This window comes from Bactrocera tryoni, chromosome 4, assembly GCF_016617805.1.
Source record: "Bactrocera tryoni isolate S06 chromosome 4, CSIRO_BtryS06_freeze2, whole genome shotgun sequence".
NCBI lineage: Eukaryota > Metazoa > Arthropoda > Insecta > Diptera > Tephritidae > Bactrocera > Bactrocera tryoni.
Genome location: NC_052502.1, coordinates 41,323,506 through 41,346,873, shown reverse-complemented (window position 1 = coordinate 41,346,873; position 23,368 = coordinate 41,323,506). Strand labels below are relative to the sequence as shown.

The 23,368-nt window shown below is 36.5% G+C and overlaps 2 protein-coding genes across 5 annotated transcripts in view; both read left to right on the top strand.

The window, feature by feature from the left end:
* LOC120774401 overlaps positions 1-14,142 on the top strand; it is a 40,700-nt gene extending 26,558 nt beyond the window's left edge. For all 4 annotated transcript variants that reach the window (XM_040104023.1, XM_040104022.1, XM_040104020.1 and 1 more), the window contains 7 exons: positions 4,942-5,166; positions 6,151-6,234; positions 6,292-6,429; positions 6,490-6,629; positions 6,778-7,143; positions 7,198-9,001; positions 10,760-14,142. In XM_040104023.1, coding sequence (XP_039959957.1) covers positions 5,011-5,166; positions 6,151-6,234; positions 6,292-6,429; positions 6,490-6,629; positions 6,778-7,143; positions 7,198-9,001; positions 10,760-10,906 — 2,835 coding nt within the window. In that variant the 5' untranslated portion in view covers positions 4,942-5,010 and the 3' untranslated portion in view covers positions 10,907-14,142. The remainder of the gene's footprint in view (positions 1-4,941; positions 5,167-6,150; positions 6,235-6,291; positions 6,430-6,489; positions 6,630-6,777; positions 7,144-7,197; positions 9,002-10,759) is intronic.
* A 2,180-nt stretch (positions 14,143-16,322) lies between these two features.
* The window catches only part of LOC120774846 (GTPase-activating Rap/Ran-GAP domain-like protein 3), an 84,935-nt gene continuing 77,889 nt past the window's right edge, over positions 16,323-23,368 (top strand). The window contains exon 1 of the mRNA XM_040104664.1: positions 16,323-16,716. The gene's annotated coding sequence lies outside the window, so the exon portion shown is untranslated. The remainder of the gene's footprint in view (positions 16,717-23,368) is intronic.

Genomic DNA, 23,368 nt, shown 5'->3' with positions numbered 1-23,368 from the left:
TTTTTTTTAGGGTATTTCCAAGGAAATTTCATAAGGGGATTGAAAAAAATGAATTGTTCAAAAAAAACCCTAATTTATATACCTATATAACATTATAATTTTATCCATTGCAAAAGTCGCAACCCACTACTGAGGTGTTAAGCACCGGTTATAAACAAACTGGTTTACAGATCGCGTTCATATTTGGTATAGTAGTTAAGGACAGTACTACCAATTTAGCAAAATATATTATTTTGAAATATCTTTACCTGAGGAATTTATTTACTATTTTCTTGATTTATGTATTCGCTTTTTCTTTCTACCATGGATCTGAAAACTACCTCAACAAAGGTTCTAGAAATTTTTCTCGATAACCAATATTCACAGAAGTGATGTATGAGGCAATGCCAATGGCCAACAGTCTCATGATTTTAAGCCATTGGAGCCAGCATCGGTGTTACTGCCGCACGATATCATACTCGGCCTTCGTAATAAACTCATGCTAAACTGAAAATTGTTTTCATTTCTCAGTAGAGAAGATTGGACCAATGGTTCTGCAATTGACGGCTCTCACGGCGAAATTTACATATTCACTGACGGATCAAAGAGTAAAACAGGAATACGAGCGGGTTACTCTGTAGTGATCCATACGCAGAGTGCAGCTTCAAACTAAGTGACTACAATTCAGTATTTCTGTGCGAAATTGTGGGCATGAAAGAAAGTGCCATGTGGGCTTCAGCTCTTACGCACCAAAAACATTTTAGTGAATAGCCAAACGGTAATTAAGGCTATTGAAAGCACCAATACAAAGTATTATTGGATTAGGTAGAGACATAATTTCCTTAAACGTTCTTCTTCTTCAGACCATTCAGCTCCTTTAAAGGTTTTTTAAGGCAATACGTATATACCCTACATCAATACCTCAGGTCTTCGAAACAAGCAACATAGAGCATACCACAAAATAACATTGGAGTAGTGCGGGACAGACCACAAGCTCCGACTTCTAGGCAAAATGAAGCTTAGTAACATTGTAGTAGTTATCACAGGACACCAACCCTTAATGTACCACCTGCAGAAAATGGAAAAAGTGGATTCGGCGGACTGCAGGTCAAGCACGAAGTATACTTCGAGGTGGAACTCCTTCAGCCGGATGAGACCAATGCTCTAACTTAAGAGACACTGGGCAGCTGACGTGGAAAACTATCGCGTTTTTCTCCAAATCAATTGATTTGCTGGATAAGGCTTGATTTGGTTACCACCCGCTGCCTGTTATCTGCCACTCATGCGCTTCCCTTTTCAACCAACCAACCAATCAACTGTATTATTAACTGCCTATTTAGGATAGATAAAAATGTAAAAGTTCTTAGTTAATTGCCACCATTTAGCCCAGTTCAAGCTGCTCATAAAATTGACCTACTTCAAATGCCTCTGGTTCCTCTCTCCTAAAAGCACTGCTAATGATTTATTCCAAAAAACGTGACTTTATATGTGGTGACTTCTTCTTCTTCTTCAGCTGTTATAGCCGAGAGTAGACATTTGGAATAGCTTTACCTTTTGATCAACGTCTGCGTGTTACAAGCTTCAAATCACTACTGCGAACACGGGTTGGCTGTCGACTTAGTATTTAGAATGGTTGTTCGCTGGTCATTTCACAACCTAAAACACCAATAATTGTGGACATCTACATGTAAAATATGCCATTCCTATCTAAAGTGCCGCTAATATTAGTGTATATACTGCAGTAGGTATGTATATTTAACAGTGTGTTTGCAAGTATAGCACTTAGCCTAGAAAGATAGACAAAGTTACTACAATCCGTTTTCATATACACACGTTTGTGCGCATAGTAGAATGCGGTCAAAGTGAATTATGTCGAAGCGTAAATGTCCAACGAAGTTGGCAATTTGTGCCCAGAACCACCAGGCTCTTGTGATAGACCAAACACCGACAGCATGCATATACCATAATTTACGAACGGAGTGAACTCATGCTGTGCCTTAACTTAAAATACCTATGCGTTAACTACAGACATTCGTACATATGGACACGTAGTGCTCTACTGTAAGAAGGGCATTTTATCATGTTTGCAGGCTGAAAGTACCGGACCGTCGACAGCAGCTGCAGATGCAGATTTTACAAATAAGTAACTACAGCACGGTTGTCATGTCATGTTGACCGGTTGTTCGGGCGAACACACCCATACACGCTCAACATACATATGTCTGTGCAGATAGATAGTATAGTTCATGTTACAATAGCAGTTATGCTGATAAGCTTTTTCTTCTAGACGTAGTTGGTACGTGTGCTTATATAAAATGAGCACAAATGTACACGTTTTCTTATAAATTTATGTCGTAAAACAAAGCTAGTATCTAGGCAAATAAACTCAAGTTATTGCGAGCCCACTTCTTGCTGTGTCATAAAAAGTTGTGTTTCACAAGGCGGATACGTACAAATATTCTTACCTTTAGTAGTCACTATCTGTAACAAATATCCTTCGGAGAAGTGAGTGCACAAAGTACGAATATGGTATAAACTGTTCTCAGATTGGACCACGGAGTAACGGGCTTTCTTTCAGCATAAGAGAAAATCTGAAATGCAGAATTATGAGTATTATTTCTTAAATATTACGGAGCTTAGTGTTTGAGTTTGCGTTTTATTTACAAATAGTTTATTTTAGCTGATTTATCTGTAGCATAGTTTCCGGAACAACTACTGATTTTGAGCGGACTTCAAGAAATTCGTATTGGAATTCCTCATATCATCGATAAATGCTAGTCCTTGATGGAGCGTCATCGTTCAAAATCGAATTAAGTTCATTGATGCACAGTTGCTGAGATAATCCTTCGAAGGTTGCAAAAAATTGTCGCGCAAAAGTCGAATGTGTTATACCGTTGATATTAACATAGGAAAGCAAAAAGTAATGAATCATTTACCTCAACTGCTCACTTCTAACGTTACATCAGAAGTTTCAAAAGGGGATGGAGCAATAATACCATGGCAAGCTAGAGAGCCGGGAGAGTCTTCTCTATATTGTTCGAACTCCAAATATGGAAATTTTACTCATTATCATAAAATGAAATGTGCTTCAGAGAAATGCGGCTCAGATGTGATAAAACTATAGATTCGTGTTTGTAGCACTAGACGTGAAGTTTGGAAATTAATTTGTATGCTCTTAGAAGTTATTACTGTGTATCATGACATAAATGTCAAATGTTTACCTTGCTGGTATTATGTATAAAATAAACTGTTTTAATATATTAGAGTATGATAGGAGTACCGGTTATATTATATACATATATTTTGTATATTAGGGTGTTCTTTTTTTTGAACTATTCATTTTTTTCAGTCCCATATTGAAATTTCCTTGGAAATACCCTAAACAAATTCCCCGAAAATTTGAGCCCTTAATATTAACATTTAGTACTGGACCAAGGCATGTAAAAATTATCCATTGAAAATACACGACAATCGTGATTTTTTTATCTTTAAATTTGTATAGCTGAGAGGCATTTTATGGCATCGCTTTGACCTTAAACACATATTCCTCAGAATTGCAAAGTTGAAACTCACACCGGCGAGGTAGTACAGGGCTCTAAACCTGATTTTTCCACGAAATTCTCATTTTTTTGTATATATCTCGTAAATGAGAAGGGCTATAGAAAAAATGTACATGACAAACTTGTAGAAAATTTTTTAAAAAGGTCCGAGGTCAAAATTGCTATCATTAATACTTCTCGAGATATTTGGCTTTTTAAGTAAAGCTTTATAGAATTTTCATAGATGGTATGTAATAAAAAAGCTACGAAAATTCCATACAGCATTAATCAACTATATGGAATCTATATTCTTAGCAAAGTTGAGATTAATATCTACAACAACAATCTCTCAACCTAGTTTTTGAGCTATAAATATTTTAAAATGAACAGAGAACGCAATTTTATGTATCATATATGTATATAAACTGTATGTAAATACATTCATCGGCAATAGAAAATAGATTAAAGCTGAAGTATTGTTGAGCTAATGATTGGGCACCTGAGTACGAGTGTGGTCGAACGCGAAATGGCCAAGCAACAATATGAAACCCACATACCAAGAAATACTTTCAAAAGTACGTAGTAAGAAAAGTGTCAAAGCTTGCGACCACAAGCGTTTGAGTGCAGCTGTGGCAAAAATAAAGTTGCTATCAAAAGTAATTGTTGCACGCTCATTTCAATAGCTGCAGCTGTGCACAGATCCAGCCACAATTTATACACCGAGTTAAAAGTGGGAAGTTGGCAGAACGGTCGCGACTGGCGACATTGGCAAAATAAGTAAAACCAGTAATTCAAAAGTGCCTTACCATAATACTCAGTCAAATTCACATATCCATAAATGTATCTAACTGCATAAATTAACAATAAGTATATGTAAGAACACTACATAAAGCATTGGTTTGCAGCCAAGTTACCAAAAGTCAACAGCTTTACTATATTATGGATTAAAAGCTATTGGATCAAGAGCATAAAAAATAAAGAGTTCGAATAATAAGCTCGTTTTATCTCAAAATCATTAAAATGTACATGTTGTTATTTAAAACCTTTGTTTCTCACCGAGCAACATTTAAAATTTGTCTTTGGTGTCGAAGGCTCTTGCCATCCATATTGTTACCTTAAAGTACGGCTTATTTTTATTACCAAAAACGTAAGCAAATTTCGACAGCTTGTCATTTTCCCTTACAATTTTTATCATTTTATCTCCAACTACATGACAATAAAAACATTAATGCATTAAGATTTACAAGCTATACGCATACATATAGTACATAAGACAATATTAAATACTGCATGATTATTATTATTTCATTTGACTGTGGAGAACGTGTAAATAGTTACCATAACCTTTTAATATAACTATTTTATATACAACTATATTTGCACCACAAAACCATTACAGTTACCTTTCGTTCTTTATTTGCAGGCGTTAAAAATTAAAACTCACAGTAAGAGAAAATATAAAGCGCTTTTTCTACAAACAAATTGATCGAAAATGGGCTGGCCGCCTCTGCTATGGTGTGTGCTGTTAGCACTGAGCACAACAGTTCTTCTCAATGGTGTTCAAGCGCAATCGAATTATGTACAGCAAGGAGATAGCGGAAACTACACAACGAACGGACTGCCTGAGGAAGCTACTTTAGATGGGAAGGTAGGTTCTCTCAGAATTTGAGTGTCATTTTGAATATTCTGTAAGCACAGATTTGATTTAGTAAAAGTCATTTTATAAGTTTTTAAAAGTTATTTAGGTTTTCTAGTAGATATATGTATATGTGCTTAAAAGCTTAATAGTATATACGTACATTCATGAGCAAAAAATAAAAAAATTCGGCTGCAACGAAGAAATACCGCCCTTCACATTTTAATTGTTTAGAACATAAAATGGTATAAACATATCTACATCTTGATTTTGATCGGTCGGTTCTGAACAATTTCTTAGGAAATTTTAGCGATGGCTTCTATTATAAAAAAAAAAGTTTCCCAACTGCTGACATGATTCCGGTCGAAGAAGAAAACAATTAAATTCAAAAAGGTTATTAAAGCTAAATTTCTTATACAATGACCTACGATTTTTGGAAAATATCAAAAATTAACAAAGTAGTTCTGAAAAAATATTTCGTCTTTTAGGTAAAAAATGTGGTTTCGAGAAAAACGCGTTTAAAGTTTCAACTATGTATCTGCGAAATAGCTCCGAGCGGTCGCTCTTTGTAACGTTGCCATTCAAAAACTATTCAAAATACGACCTTGCTGATTCTACAGTATATTTTTGTAAATATGAACTATCGAAAAACCAAAAAAATATATATTTTTAGAAAGTGTCACACTGGTATAACCCTTCTGTGTTGAATAAATATTTTTACTCTTTCAAACTACATCACGAACTTAATTCAATGAGCTCCTTTAAACGTTATGTAACGATCAGATGAAAGACAATGAAATGATGTTTAGTATTAACAAGACTCACTCTGTGAAGAGTCCAGAATCAAAGTATTTGTCGAAAATTTCAACACGTGTAAAAAGTATAAGGGATTCTTTTTTGTAATATACCATATGAAATTGAATCACAATAAAGTGGCAAATGCTGTCTTATAAGCTTCAACACTTTAAAAATAGCTGAACTAATTTGTTTTTTCAGGTTACCAAGTTAGATGATATCAGTCCATTGATATTTTTGAATCGCACGAAAGCAGCGCTTAATTGTGCCGCCGGTTCAATGCAAGTGAGTATAAACTCTTATATTTTTACGATTGAATATATTGCGAATTCCTTATCACAGGTCGACATGAAGTTCAATGAACCGTTCCACGGCATAATTCAAGCGGATTATGATCGTAGCAGCGCTTGTCGCGTGAATGGTAAAGGTGCCCTGAGTTATAGACTGGAGCTACCCCTTAAAGGATGTGGTACTATACAGGTAATACTTTTGTAAGTATATAGCAAAATTATCGCTAACTTTTCGAAATATACATTTTAGAATCCTACTCGCGTCTTTACCAACAATATAATTGTTCGTTTTCATGCCAATTTGGAAATGGACGGTGATGAGATAATTACAATCGTATGCCGTTATCCGCCGCCCATACCTTCACTGCCACCAGCTCTACCAGCACCTATGTAAGTTACTTATCCTAAATCCCGAACTTTGTGGTACTTTAGATTTATTAACTGAAGTCACCCTCAAGCTTTATTTTAACTAAATATTAGTATTAATAATAATATTAAAACTAATATTAAACCCTTTATTTTTGGTATGATTGAACAGCTTGAATCCCATCGCCACTGGTTCCGTTTTACAGCCGCCTCTTAAGGGTATACAGCTTCTCCTAATTATTTGCGCCATTATGTTCCTTACATTACTGCTACTTGGTTTGGCTGTGTCATACTACTGTTTGCGCAGTCGCCCAATACCGGTAGTGCGTCGCCTTCCCATGTCCATGGGCAGTGGCTCAGAAATCACCAAATTGAGTGGTAGTAGCATGGGTAATATTAGCGCTTTCGAAGGTGTTAAAATACCACGAGCTATGGTGCCATTGGCGGCTGTACATAGTTCATCGGGTAGCGAAGGTGCGCTCATACCTTCGGACTATCCAAGCGAGTCACACTCCGAAATCGAAGAAATCGATACGAGGTACTTTTTAACCTACATATAGAGGTGAATTTCATTAAAACGTTTTATTTTCAGATCACTGCCATTTAGCTCAGCTGGTAGCTTTGAAAATCGTGCATTTGTCCAAGAGACTTCCAGCATTTATAGCGATCACTATGGACATACTCAAGAAGTGCAGGCCGCTAATGCGTTAGCCACTTCAGTTCCTCGTCATCCTATTGCCATTAAGGAATCTTCATCACCGAAATTCGATGTACAAGTACGCGTCAAGAAATCGCCGCCACCACCTCCTTCACCCGTTACCTCAGACACTGAAAGTGTCGCAACACTTCGCCCAGATCGTAATAATCTATCGACTATTATGGAGACACACGAAGACCGTGAAAGTATTATGACTATGGATTCAATGCCCCCACCAGAGGAGACTGTACATACTCAGTTCACATATGTTCCTGAACTGCACCCGGCACCTAAACATACTGCGGAACCATCACCACCACCACCACCAGAGCCTGTGTTCTCCGTATATGCACGCACCCATCATGAAATGGTCGATGGACGTCCTGAAACCTGGTCAGATTTTACTGATGCACCAACAGTTAGTGAGGTCACCGATTTGCAATCTGAAGCACCAGACATGCACTCGGTTGGTGAAATGGTGGATAGTACGCATTTCTTCGAGGCAGATTACCTTCCACCAGAGCCACCAATTGTTGTGAAAAAACCTCAAGTCACATCACACACTGTAGATGACGTATACTTACGTACCATTACTGAAAAGAAGACCATTGAAGACATTGAGAGTCATAAACGGCGTGTTACCGAATATAAGGCGAAGCCTAAGCCATTGCCACCGCCCATTCCCGATCCAACTTGGGATGTTAAGATACGTAATTATCCAACTGAACGCGAACAGCAACGATGGGAGAACTTCTCGGATATTTCAAGTGCTTCTGGCATGACTCTCACGCCTAAAATGGAGCGCTCCGAACTAAGCTTGCCAATAATACCTAAAGAACCGCCACAACAAATCTATGACAATAAAAAGGAGTTGACCAGTCCACAGTTGGTGGGCAACATGAAACCCATTGAAATGCCACCAGAAGATAAGGCTGTGCGCAACTGGGGTGTGCTAATACGCGTCTTGGAAGAACCTGAGTTCTCCGAGGCCGATGATGCCAGTTCCGTGCATTCCAGTGTTCATCCTCTCACACGGTTCATTAGCTATGACGACAAGGCCAAATGGAAAGAGATCATAACTACAGAATCATCATTGCGCACAATGCTGACAGAAGCTGTGGTGCGTGAAGATTTCGAACGAATTCGCCAAGATACTCGTTATGAACGTATATTTGAGCCCCAGACTTGGGATGTTATCATACGTATACTGGCGCCACCCGCTGATGATGATACGGATGTGGAAATGCGCGCACCAAAACGCTCAAAGAAAACCCAACCATGGGACACGCGCTCCAGACGCAGTTCCTTGCCAACATTGTACGAGTACGATAGCGACGGCGGTTCCTCTGTGCGAACCATACGCCAAGATCCAAATATGCCATTGCGTGACAACAGTTTTAACATGCAACGTTCACGTCGCTCATCACGTACTTCATATCACACGGATCAAAATGATTTCCGTTCTATGTCTGAAGTTACTGTCGACTTTGGAAGACCTGATCACTTAGACAACGTTTCAGATGCAAGTTCTTTTTATCCGATGCAGTACTACGATGATGAAGATAGACGCTCTTTCCACCGATCGGTTAGTCATCCATCGTTAGCGCGTTCGGCAAGTGAGTTTACCGAGCACTGGGCGGCACCAGATGATCTTTCATCGCCAGAAGCCACGCCTAAATCACGCCGTTCGCAACGTATGGTAAGTGGTTCTTTATGTACATACATAAAAATTATAAAAAGACACCAGTTCTACTATAAAATATTATTTGACGGCATTAATGGTCTTAGTGGTTAGTTGATTATTTTAACGTACGAGCGGAGCAATCAATTTCCGTGGTTAATGGCACTTTCGATTTTTTCTCCTAACCAAGTTCAATAAATATTTGAAGGTTTTTTAAATGTATTAAGCTCTTAAAGGTCTGCTCACACCTTGTCAAGTGTCGAAGAGAAAAAAGTGTGTCTAAATTAATAGCAGTTTCTTTGATTCTTCGCCAACTCGGGTACTGCGTCGAATACTTTCAGAACTGGAGTGTTTTCGTCCATACGGACAACATGACCTATCGTCATCGATTGGGAAATCGGGTTCGCCTTCTCCTGGCGTTGTACTTTCACTGCCATTCAGCAGGCTGGAGAAGTGTTCCTTTCATAATTTTAGTATGCTCTTGGCATCGGTCACTAGGTCACCTTTCGAGGTTCTACAAGAGTGTGCTCCTGTCTTGAAACCTTCTGTTAACCGCCGCATCTTTTCGTAGAATTTTCGAGGGGTAAACCCTGTCGACCGGCTTATCAAGCTCTTCATACTCAGGCATTTCGGCGTCTTTCTTTTTCTGTCTGCAAATGTGTCTCGCTTCCAATCCCGCACGTGTTGTGGTCGATCGTAACGTTGCGAGGTAAGCAGCCTGTTTCCTCTCCGCTGCGACGCGGCACTCCTCGTCATACCAGCTGTTCTTTTGCATTTTCCGAAAACCAATGGTTTCGGTTGCAGCTGAACGTAAGGAGTTTGAAATGCCGTCCCACAGTTCCTTTATACCGAGTTGTTGACGAGTGCTCTCAGAGTAGAAAATCGTTCAGCTGTCTGTTGTGATTGCAGCTCCTCGACGTCGAACCTTCCTTGTGTTTGTTGAAGTGCGTTTTTTGCTGCACAGAGGCGGGTGCGTATCTTGGCTGCGCAACAAGGTAGTAGTCCGAATCGATGTTAGGACCTCGGAGCGCACGCACAGATCCGACACTCATCGCTAATAATAATGCATTTTAGAAATGTCCTGGTAGTCTGAAAACATTGTTTCACGGGCGTTAACGCGACGATGTTTTTGAAAAATTTGGGTGATTTTGGAACCAATCGTGCTTTCACTTTTCTTAGGCCCAAATGATCTTTAAAATGATTTTCACTGATCCGTTCGATATTCGATTGATGTCAGCAAGATTTGTGACTGTCAAACGTCATTTCTCAAGCACCAATTCTTTTATTTTATTGACGTGTTGATCATCAGTAGATGTTAATGGCCGTCGTTGACATGGTTTGTCGTCAGCGTTTTCTGCCCTCTTTTGTACCAATCAGAAGCACTTGCTCGCGACAAAAAATTATAACCAAAGGTCTTTTCCATCATTCTGAATGTTTCAGCATCAGAAATTTGATTCCGCACTCATAATTTAATGGCACTTCTTTCTAGAATAATTTCACTCATCGTAAAAATCACTCTATGTACTTCAGAAAGACAAACGTATACCAAACACTCATGATTATTTTGATGTGACATTTGGCACAAATGTGACTGACAGTCATACCAACCTAGAAAATAAATTTCTGTGAATGGGGTTTTGCGCGAAATTTTATGTTAAAAAATTTTACTATATTTTGCCCAAATATATGTCAGTATAACATTTATAATGACGCAAACCCACTCCAAAAACACTTTTGCATTGCTATTTTTATATCTGATATTTTTGCGTATTTCAGACTACCTTCCAGCAGCATATTCCGGCTCCACCGCCACCACCGCGTTCTGGCCAAATTGTGGCGCAGACCCAGAGCCAATATGTAGAGTCACGCCGCAGCACAACATTCCACACAGAAAACGAAGCAGCACGATCACGTGACTGGTAAACGTGATGCTATATATCTACGTACACACATATAACCACGCATATGCGTCAACGGTCGAGGGATTTCAGTTCAGAATTTGTGAGTTCGTAGGCGAAAGATAACAAAAGGGTGGAAAAATATAATACAAAAGTCACTGCGTTCAGTAAAAGTCATTGCCACTCTATACCATGTGTATAATAAATACCTATAAGTTTGTATGTATGAATATAAGTGTATCTGTTGGTTGTCAACCTACATACGATATACCTAAATTAACAAGTATTGAGCTCAACAGGGCTGCCAAATTAATAAACATATGCATATGGCGTAATAGGAATACATAACACAAGTGCCAATTTCAACAATCCTCTTGCAGCCACTGCATGCTTAAATTAAAAAAAAAAACTATAAACGGCTTGTATGGTCGCAAAGAATATGTATGTGTACTTGTACTCATAAGTATTTAAAACATTGTATAAAATTAATTGGAACAACAAGTTGATATTGAAAGATGAATTTATTCATGATTTATTAGATTAAGCAAAATGCCTTAAGTGAGGTTTTCACATAGATAAACTTTTTTTTTAATAATAAAATCGAAACTGAATGTGCAAGTGCAATTTTATGAAACTCAACGTAAGAAAGAATATTATCTCCTTCGAACATATTTAAATACTTTCGTAGCGCAATGTGTTCACACACCGCCTACAATAACGCCTGTGGCACCCAAAAATATCTACTTAGCATACAGCAGCTACATAAATTTTAATGTACATCATGTTCGTTACTGTCCAAATGTCAACACATTACATTAAAGTACATCAAAATTCTATTGAGTTTGCAAATTAGCCGCATGCAAAACTTTGCACTCGCAACCAAATTGAAGTGTGCTAACCGCAAACAGTTTGTGACATTCACATACCCACGCCTTTCAGTCAAGTAGACAGGCCCTCGGTACCAAGAGTAAATCCACAATGCAAAGCTACAATAGACTGTCGTATAGGTTAAATCAACAGCTAGCCTAGCAACTGTACTAGTGTAAAAAACAAATATAAGAGGGAAAATATATCAAATATGCAGGCGATACAGTGTATGCCTAATGTTTGTTATTAAAAATTAGTTCGTAAATATATGAAATGCTGTTTATGTACATAGAAATATCTAGTAACATGTGATGTTTGTATGCTTATGGTATACTTAAATATTTAGACATACATACATTGATCGTTAAGTTTTGCTCTGTATCTATGGTTAAACTTACCCCGAATTTCATATCGGTCGCACTCATTAGGCAGAAGTATTTCTACCCTCATTGCTAGCAATTTCTACTTCTCACAGGCTTAGTCAGTTAAAACATCAGTACAGACAAAATTATACACATATAAATTTCTAGCATGGTGGAATAGTTTGGCATTTTTTATGCGTTTCCTAACTGTTTTATGGTGGGTTGAATTCGAAATTTAGTTGAACAAAATTATTGAAAGATTACAAATGTTAGCCAGTGAAACTATGTCAAAAACTGACAACAATAGTTTTAAAGCTCTCATACCAATTTAAAATTATATAAAACTAAAAATTTTGGATTCAAAATCTTAATTACGACTAGTCTAAATTGACAAACAACTGTTATGGAAGTGACTACACACTAGGAATGATGGAATGATTTTCGGCGCAACATCACCTAACTTGGAATAAGAGCATCGATTCAGCTATAAAAAAAAAACTATCTTATAATCATATGGACTCTGCTCCATAAGATAAAATCGACATACAAACACAAACAAATTGTGTTTGCAAACCCAACTATTTCGATTTTTGTTTGAGTTCATTCTGAATTCAGCTCACTGTGCGGTTATGGAAGAACATAAGTGTAATCTGCGGCATACGATTAGCACGTGCTTTTCTGCTAAAAGCAAGCATATAGGCAATGCTGATACCATTTACATAACTTTCCTTGATGCCCAGCAGCTAAGAGCAGTAATTGTTTTTGTTTAGATATATTAAAAGCTTTGGCTTTTGTGTGGCCATAGTGCCACCAGCAAATATCAGTGGTGATATGAATAATGAAATGGTACAACCTCATCAATCTAAAAGTGTCGTTGATATAAAAATAACAACTAATCTGGGAAATGTGTTCGCATTCACTAAAATTTGATAAACATGGCAAACATGACTATTACATAATATTTAGTTATTTAAATGAGAAATAGTAAGCAAATGAATAGTGAAAAAAATAAGGTTTATCAGAAAATTTAGAAGTGCTTATATCAAATAATGAATAATAAATATTGCACTTACACATGCAAGTTTCGTTTTTAGATTTATTCGTATTGATTTTTCTTGCTCGTTCAAACTTTTTCATTTATTTCACGCACAAATCTGTCAAAACACAAAAGAAAGAACATATATAACTGTACACATTTTTTATTTTGATTTGAGTGAGTACGTAAGCGTATTGCTCCTCATGATCTGTAGAAAAAACTTTTACCCTACTGCCTTCATTAGACTAAGTATGCAATCGGTGTGAAAAAACTGGAAAAGTTTGAATACTCTCAATTAATTACATACTCAAATTAATTTTAATAGCTTTTCTGCATCTTAATGCTCAAGATGCGCATTAGCTCCTTAAGTGATAAGTTCATATGTATGGAGGTGGTGGGACTTTACTGCAATCTATTGGATATGTAATTTTCGCAAATAAGCACAAGTACTCGTAATTTACACTCCCCTATAGTTTCCAAAACTGTATATATCAAAGCTTCAAAGTAGCTGTGCCTGAGCAGTGATAGAGAAGTTAAGAGTTCGATTATTTACATATAAATATATGAATCAAAACGATCTAGCGCACAATTTTATGCACAAAAATAAAAGTAATAAGTAAAAAGAATAAAGTAACGATAATTAACATGCTTAATAGCTTTACTAAAAATGCCTTTATAAAATGCAAATGACAAATAAATAACCAATGTATAATATTAATATAATACTTGGATATGCTTGAACCACAATAAAATAACATAAAGCCAAGGTTTGCGATCAAAAGATTATGTGTATGCTTACGTAATAAATCGTGTGTATAAATATGTACATATCTGACCATGTCTATATATAAAATACTCAATTAAGCCTGGTTTGTACTTTATGTCCTATGTATACAAATATTTTGAAGAAGCAAATTGGTATGAGCTTCAAATGATCTAAAGCGTAATATTAATACTGAGAAATAAAAATCGGAAATTATTACTAACGAAAAATGATTGATCTGTTTTTTTATTTGTGTCTGGGAACTGGGTAAGTTCTTATCCTGAAGGTGCCATTATTATTAATTAATGCCTTTTTTGAAAATACCTACTTAAATGATTTTCAAGGCCTTAAAAATTAAAAAAATCAGTAAACAACACTCCAAAGGCTGGATTGTCTCTGTTGACGAAGCTTTGTCATGCCTTAAAAGGGTTACAGAGCTAAAGTTGACTCTGCTGTTAAAATGGAAAGGATCATAAGGGACGATACTTTAAAAATGGCACAACCTTTCATCCATAACTGACAAAAATTTTTGTACCAATCCTTTTTAAAACAAAGATTATTCTTAACAATAATTTAAATGACCGCAGTCTTGCAACAATGAAGTAAACGCGCAGAGTTCTCAAACGAATTCTACAGAAAACTTATAGAGCGACTTAGCTCTAGCAGTTAGAAAAGAAACACGTAGGAAAGGGCTAGGTTTCGAGACAACCGAATATTTTATATTCTTGCAACTTGCCAGATTTTGCTTGATATAACTAGAAATATTGGACGATACACATGTATGTGATGCAAGGTTCGAAAATCGTTCTATGAGGTATATAGGAGCTAAGGGAAGTATTGACCCGATTCCACCCATTTTTGACATACAGACATACCATTATCAAGAAAGGATTATCCCTGAATTTTATTCTCATCTTATCTCATACATTTACCGATATTTGCGGTAAAAAATCAACTATAGGTAGTTGGGTTCAAATATTTTTTATTTGATATGGGCAATATTTAGTCAATGGTAATGGTCCGATTAACCAATCGTGTTACAATGTCGAGAAAAGTGTACCAAGTTTCAGTAAGATATCTCAATTTTAAATCAAGTAACAGCTTGCACAGGCGGACGGACGAAAAGACAGTCTCCCGAATGTGAACTCATCTCTTCATCCTGATCATTTACATAAGTATGTATATATAAACCAATATCTAACTCGATTGGTTTTAGGTGACACAAACAACGGTTAGGTGAACAAAACTTTAATGAGCACTCTACAGCAACATGCTGCAAGAGTATAAAAATACGCTGAAAGGCATTGATTAACCAGCCATGAGGTTGAGGAGTGTGGTAAAAATTCAGTAATTTGTTGTTAAAGTACTACTAACGTCGGCTTATAGAGATATACGCTACTCCGGATTCAACGAAATATGAAATAAAAAAATTACTCATTTTCAATAATATAAATATAACTACAACAAAGACTTTGTGACCCCATAACGAACGATTTTCACATGCCCATTATAATAATAAAGATCATTCAAAGTTTGTGGTTTGATCAGATTAATGAAAATAAATGAAATAAAAGTCACATATATTTTTCTCTCGGTAGTATGTCTTCGATATGCTCATTTTTGAACACACTCGATTTCTTCCGGTCCAGTAAGGCAAACTTGTTGCAGCTATCGCAAAACATTTGTGAAAAATCAACAGTTAAGATTACGTATTCGTGGGTACATACATATGCATATCTTGTTGTTCTGGTATATTTCTTTATCCTACCCGTTTCTACCGGTATACATTAGTAGCATTTAAAGTCATCGACAGTCAATCGTGAAGGTGGTAGCAATGCCGATGCTACCGAGGGGTTCGTTGCTTTTGCCAAGGTAATTGACATAGCCCAGTAGTCTGGCTGGCTGCAATGCGGTAATATCAACATATTTGCAACAGTTGTTTTCCTCCCCAAACAAGCACGCACACACATACTACAGCATATTACAGCTCCACTACTCGAGCGAATGGCCTCGTCGCAATGTCGTACAGCTTCCGTTCAAGGCTGACCAAAATCCAAAGTAACCTTGAGCACTTACGGTTTGTCAAGCTTGCCTCATGTACTTTCTCTTTTTACTTCAAATCTCTCACACGCACGCTCATCCACAACCGAAGCTGCACTCGCAAACCGAATGCTCTCAATGTAATGCCTTTAAGCATATCCTTGCTGTTGAGCTTTTTCGAAATTAGTAGGAATGTACAATGTTACGTTACTCATGGCGGCAACATGTGCTTGATGTGGCTGTATGTACTTACATATGTCGAATATCAATTTTTTATCGTTCGCTTGCTGATGTGTTGTGCCCAAAAATGCCTTTGGTACTTGCGTTTGCCAAAAAACAGCGTTGCACAGTTGCGTTTGAATCTCTGCTCGCAACGGTCGTACGTCTTTTTTCGTTGGATAGCGTGCATATCTGGCGCGGGTTTCAAGTTCACAGTGCGGGAGCATTAGTGAGTAATGCGGTTGTACACAACTTCCATTCGAAATATATGTGTGAGTGTAAGATTGAAGTTCATAGTGCAGTGCTTTTAACTTTACTCTTGGGAAGCTAATTATATGCAAATGTGTTTGGTGTATTTTTACCAAAAGTGTGATTTAAAATGCTTCCTAAGGACTAAACGAACATATTGCATTACATTTTAGTCATATGAATTTCGCGTTAGAATTGTGAAATTTTAGTAACCAGATACATTTGTCTCCTATGTGAAAAAAGCCTTCTTCTACTAATATACTAAGTACAAAGATTATATGGATACCACTTTTTTTATGGTAAATATTTAACATCGATCGAAAAAAATAGATTACCAACAGATACACAACAGATACAAACACGTTTAATGTATTATATTTATTGCACCGTTATTTGAGTGTATGATTTATAAAAATATTAAAACTCTTTTGATCACTTAAGATTATAATAAAAGTGAGAACTTACATTATTACCAAAGCATTTCGTTAAAAAGTCAGTAGAACTTAAATTTTAAGTAATATCATTTTAGCTTTTTTGAAACTAGATTTCGCTTATTTTTTCAGAGTTTAGCTACCAAAAATGTTTTATATATGTATACGTAGATGGTTTTTGTTTTATTCCCTGTATTTAAGATGTCTCAGCTTTCTTTTAACTTCAATATTTTGAATTAGTATTAGCTTAGTATCCTTTTGATTTGTTATCTTGGTAAAAAATATAAATTCTGACAAAAGAGTACCCGGAAATTGTAATTAAAACTCCCCGGGTTAATGAAATTTCAAGAAAGTGTATTTTTTTAAGTTGCTAAGACTGTCCTTCATTACAATGCTCAATATGAGCGCGATCTATCAACTAGTTTGTTTACAGCAGCAGCTTTAGTCGGTACATCTCAGTAGTACGTTGCGATATTTACAATGAAAAAAACTGTCGAACAAAAATTTGTCTAAAATTTTGTGGTTTTAACCAAATTTAGTGTGCGGATTCGTTGAGAATGTGAGAAAATGCTTACGGTGATTCAGTTTTATCAAAAACATAAGGTTGCGAGTGGTACAAAGCCTTCAAAGTTGGCTCGTTGAAGACATACCTCGTTCTGGACGACCTTCGAAAACCTGGACAACTCTCGCGGGTCTGTTAGAATGTTTTTGATCGATATTTTGGGTATGAAAGGCGTTTTTGCGCGACTCGTCCCGATTAAGCTGAATTTTTTCAAAAAAATATCGTAAACAGATCTCTTTGCACATACTTGATAGTGCGAATTCCGATCCCACATTCATGGAGAGCACTATAAAGACCGATGAGACATGGGTTTATGAGTTTGACAAAGAAGTAAATAATTATCAAAATCAAAAAAAACTACGAAAAAGCCGCTCACAAATCAAGGTGATGCTCAGTGCTTTTTTTTTTTTGTATTCATTATTTGGTGCATCATGAATTTGTTCCGGAGGGACATACGGCCAATAAGGAGTTCTATTTGGCCGTATTGTGGCGTTTGCGTGAGAACATCCACCGAAAACGGCCAGATTTATGGAAGAACAATTCATGAATTTAACACGAAGATAATGCACCACGACATCGAGCCACGATTGTGACCGAATTTAAAGCCCAAACGCAATGAATACCATCGATCAACCACCGGATTCACAATATTTGGCTCAGTGTGATTTTCTCTTGTTCTCAAAACTGTAGTAGGCGCTATCACTTGGTAACCAAAAAATTAAATGTCTTAGTTTTACTTGGAACTGACATGATTTTGACTACTTATCTTCTGTGCTACCTTTACAAAATTGTTGCGAATATGCTGAACCCTCATTATCACAGAAAAAGTATTGTATGATGCTACCAACAAGAACGACGTGATATTAAATTATATGATTTGACTAAAGTGTCAGCCATATGGCCACCATGACTCCTCTACCTCTTTCTCCAACCGTTACTGGGACTGATTTGTTTCTCTAAACTAAAGAGTCGCCAAACTTTGCACACTATGTGTCCAGGCTTAGTCGTGAAACATGAGATGGTGCACCTTTAAGAGTTCGTCAGTAAACACTGTATCAAACGATGATGTCGCCATTCCACAATCCAAACCAAACGGTTACTATTTGCGTATGGAATTGCGTTCACTGAACCACACAATCATTTGACTTGGCTACAATTTAGTTTGTTGAAACCATTAAGCCAGAAGTGGGCCTCATATTATTTTTAATAGACCATATTTATTCCACATATGCTCAAAATTTTCAAAATCTGTCAGAGAATGTCACCTTAGTGTTTATTATATCACAAGATATATTTTATAGCAATATTTTACGAATTAAGACCTATAAGAACCCAATTTCAAAAAAATGTCTTCTATTGTTTTCAACAAAACTCTTGATCTTCGTTCACTTTACAGAAAACAGATAGTCAATCTTACGTATAAACATTTTCGATATCGGACAATGAAAGAGTATCCGTACCTCAGTACTTAAGCCTGACTTCGGCAGATCTATAAAAGATATTACTGAAATACAGAGGAAGTATTGTTGTGATGGTATGTAGTATGTTCTCGCATCTTAATGAAACTCAGAGAGCTCCGTTGTCTGGTAATAATGCATATGTCGTGATAAAATTGGGTCAATACTGCCCCTAGTTCCAGTTGGATTTTTCCGTATATGTCGGTCAATATAAAAGAGGTCTACGCGCCATAAATTGAACCTATAATATTGGATATACCAAAGCTTAGTTCAGAAAATTGCTACTTAGCGAGGTTTTCAATAAGAGCGCTACATAAGTTTTTTACTTGACGTTAATCCGTTTAAGTTGGTAGAAATGTATAAGTTTTGAAAGAACTTTCTCCTCATATACCTAATATTTAACTCAAGATTGCAATTAAATAGAAACCACAGTTTTTAGTTTTTCGACACTAAATTTTGTATTGAATCATAAAGCACATACGGTAGGATTATTTATGAAAACAAATCGAGCAAATGATTTTCACGGCTTTCCATATGTACACGTGACCATGAGTATTCTACATTAATATGGCTGATAAATCGTTGAATATCCTCGCGTGGTTGTGGTATCGGTGCGATAAACCTGCGATTTTAAATAACACCATAAAAACAAATCTAACGGTTTTATTACAATTATGCCCCCAGCCCAAAACCTACACCAAACAGTGACAGTTGAAATATTGTTCGTTATTGAAAACATGCTCCATGTTGAATGTAATTGTATAACTGTAATGCATTCACCCTTTCAATGAAATCAGCTTTGCCAACACCTCAGCTTTGAAGCTTGCATCTTGCGGGTTTGTAAAATGATTAGTTTCACATGAACTTAGCCCTTCCTTACTTGCTTTTTTTCATTTTCGATATGAATAGTGGAGGCACTTGAAATAAATTGATGGCACCTGAGTAAAAGAACTCCCGAATGTCTGCAGTTCATTACACTTAAACGGCGCACTTCTAAGTACGCATTGTTGGCAAATCATTATCATTCGACCTACCTCAAAGGTCATTTGTAAGAAAGTGAAAAAATAATTCTGAATATTCTGTTACTCATAATTTCGTCATGACTTTGACTGAAATCGTTTTCTGGCAAACTACCGTTATGTTAAGTGGATTGCTGAGTATCTACTGCTGTTCAAGCACATGATTTACTTTCACAATTTGCATCTGAAGATGGTGTATATATGTATGTGTGCACGACTTCTGTATTCTTACAGTAAACACAATTCCTTTTTGATGAAGAAGTAATATTTTTATAAAGCAGTTGTACATAAAATATATTTTTATATAAATGTGCCAATTTATTTCGCAAGATTGCTAAAAAGGCAAATAGTTTTATTATAATTTAATGTTACGTTAGCTTTATTATAAATATGAGGATTTTCTATTAAGTTTTAAAAAATATTTCAAGATGTAAAATTTTGGACCACTTCTTTCAGCAATTGGAAGCGTATGTCCACAATAATGCGACGAATTTAATCTTTCAAGGCGTTAATAGCCTCGTGCTTAGCTCCGCGGACAAGCGACTTCACATAATTGCACCGAAAATATTTTAAGTATATGCCACATCTCGACAGGAGTGAAACACTTCCGTTTTATGATGCGATATCTATTTCCGTTTTACCCTTCCCGGTTTATCCGTCAAACCCGAAAATTTTATGCCGTTAGTCCATTTCATGTCGTTGACCGATTCCAGCTTCCGACCTTGAGGGATGCGTGTGTCTCTGAGTAATTCCAACATTAAATTTTCTTTTGTAGAATTACAGCCTTGGCGATTCTTTAAATTTTTTCATTTTCAGTTATTCCCTACGAAAAATAGTTAAGAATTTATAAGCATTTTTTTATTCGGCAAATGCTTACTATATACTTCTCGTCGCTTTGTAAAAATTTGATGATATTGTTACCAAATTTAGTACAATTTTTCTAACGCGATGATGCATGCACCAAAAACTGCAATATGGTGGAGCAAATAATCAAAAAAGGAAAGGTGGGATAACGGATATAAATGTGAAAATCATTGGTATATTTTGGGGCCGGATGTTGTTATGAGTCGATGACCGGAAATGAAGTCATGGTATCGCATTTCTTTTATCAAGCTAAAGAGGAACGAGGAAGAAGAGAAACGGAAATCGTTTCAAAAAAACCGGAGGGGGGATGTGTGTATTTTTGGGTAATTTAAAAATCAAAATATCGTATTTCCTGTCAGGAAGCTAAACCGAAAGCTGTAAAACAAAAAAGAAAATCAATTCATAGAAGTAATTTTTCCCTACAAATTTCCAAATAAAACGCCATCACAGGGAGTAACAACTTTGATTTTCTACTTTCAAGAAGTAGTAAAAGCTTATATACACTTCGCAGGTGCATTTCTTTTACAAGGTGCATTCTAAAGTAAACAGAACTTATAAAAAAACAGAAAAAAAAGGTTTCTTTGGCAAAATCAATTTATTTCATTCAAAATAGTATCCTTCTGCTTCAATATAGCTTTTTGCACGGTATGCCCGCCAGGTGCAAGCCTTTAGAGTGGCCTCTACGTCTGCATAATGCTTTCCCTTCATGGTAAATGAATTTTTCCGAAAAGGAAGAAGTCGCACGGTGCCATATCAGGTGAATATGGGGAGTGGTTAATGGTTAAAATGTGATTTTTGGTCAAATAATCGTCTTTCGAATGTCGGCTTCTGAGCAGTTTTTAGTCGTCAGTCCATTTGTGCTGGACAAACCGCGCACACACCTTTCGTTAGCCCAAATGTTCGGTCAAAATGCGATAAATCGATGTTCTGGAGATGTTCAATTCCATTTCCATGAATTTAATGATGATTTCGGCTGATTTTTGATGAACTCACGCACAGTTTCGATGGAATTTCCTGTGATCACGGATTTTGATTCGCCCACATGTTGATCGCCATTTTTGTCCTCTCGACCACTTGGAAAACGTTGAAACCACTCGTGCACTCTGCTGCGGGATAGGCAATCCTCGCCATAAACATTGAGACATTTCGGTAAACGTTTTACCAATTCTAAAACAAAATTTAATTCCTGTTTTCTTCGGAACGCACCTTGTTGTAACTATGTGTTCAGTTTATATGGAAGCTATATACTATAGTATTCCGATCTGAATAATTTATTGGAGATTATATTATTACCTTCAGCAGTTATCCACGTCAAATTTAGTAAAGATACCACGTCAAATGCGAAAGTTTTCCATAGAAGTCATTGATTCCGATCGTTCAGTTTATATGGCAGTTATATGCTATAGTTAACCGATCTGAGCAATTTCTTCGGAGATTACATTGTTGCCTTAGAAAATAATCTATACCAAATTTCCTGAATATATCTTGTCAAATGCAAAAGTTTTCCATACCAGCACTAGATTCCGATCGTTCAGTTTATAAGGCAGCTATATGTTATAATGCTCCGATATCGGCAGTTCCGACAAGTGAGTAGCTTCTTGAAGAGAAAACGACGTTTGCAAAATTTTAAAACGGTATCTTAAGAACTGATGGACTAGTTCATATATATACAGACAGACGGACAGAGAGACAGACAGACGGACATGGCTACATGGATGCACTTTTTTGGGTCTCCGACGCTTCCTTCTGGGTGTTACAAACTGCGTGGCAAACTTAATACTTGTATACCCTGTTCAGGGTATAATTACCTTAAAGTGAGTCTGACTTTCCACCATACTTTAAACTTCTACGAAATAAATTAGTCAACATTTCAGCGAATGATGATTGTTAAATTCATATGCAACATTTGTTAGTATAAAGTTTTCTAAATGCCTCCGGCTTTTACCGTTACGAGAGTATAAAACTAATAATAAAATTTTAATTCCTTCAACAACTCATGACCCATTTATAAATCCAATATAACTTTCTATGACTTCATAAGCGCAACAACAGCAGTTCTGTGCCAAGTTTGTTTGTTATTTCCCATCATGTTTTTTCTACAATGCAAAATTTAATTATCAATAATATTATTTTGCAGCAGCAGTATATCTAAAAGCATGAAAAGTGCAACTTTAAGCTTTTTATTTCTTTGCCTTAAAAAATATGAAACTTGGCGCAAACGGATGTTATAACAAACATTCACTACAAAACAAGAAAACGGCAGCATTGTTGCTTATACACCCCTATGTAATAAATTTAGTATTAATAAAAAATATTTCGCCGCCATTTTTCCAATGGTTTTATATAGCATACAAAATTTTGCTTAGATGTCTGCAATCCCGTCAGCAAGGTTTCAGTCAGACAACTAAGTCGATATTAAACTCTGATTATATACTATGAACATTTGAGGTATGCGATGTGGCCTTTGTATTCCCCAAAGGCATTAGAAAAGTAGATCGCTTGGCACCTTTTTCTTTCAATTGCCGGACAATGTCATATAGTCCCCGTCACCCCCACAGCGATGTCGTAAAATCGACATATGAAGAAGAACCTTTTCAGGTTGTATACTTCTAGAGATA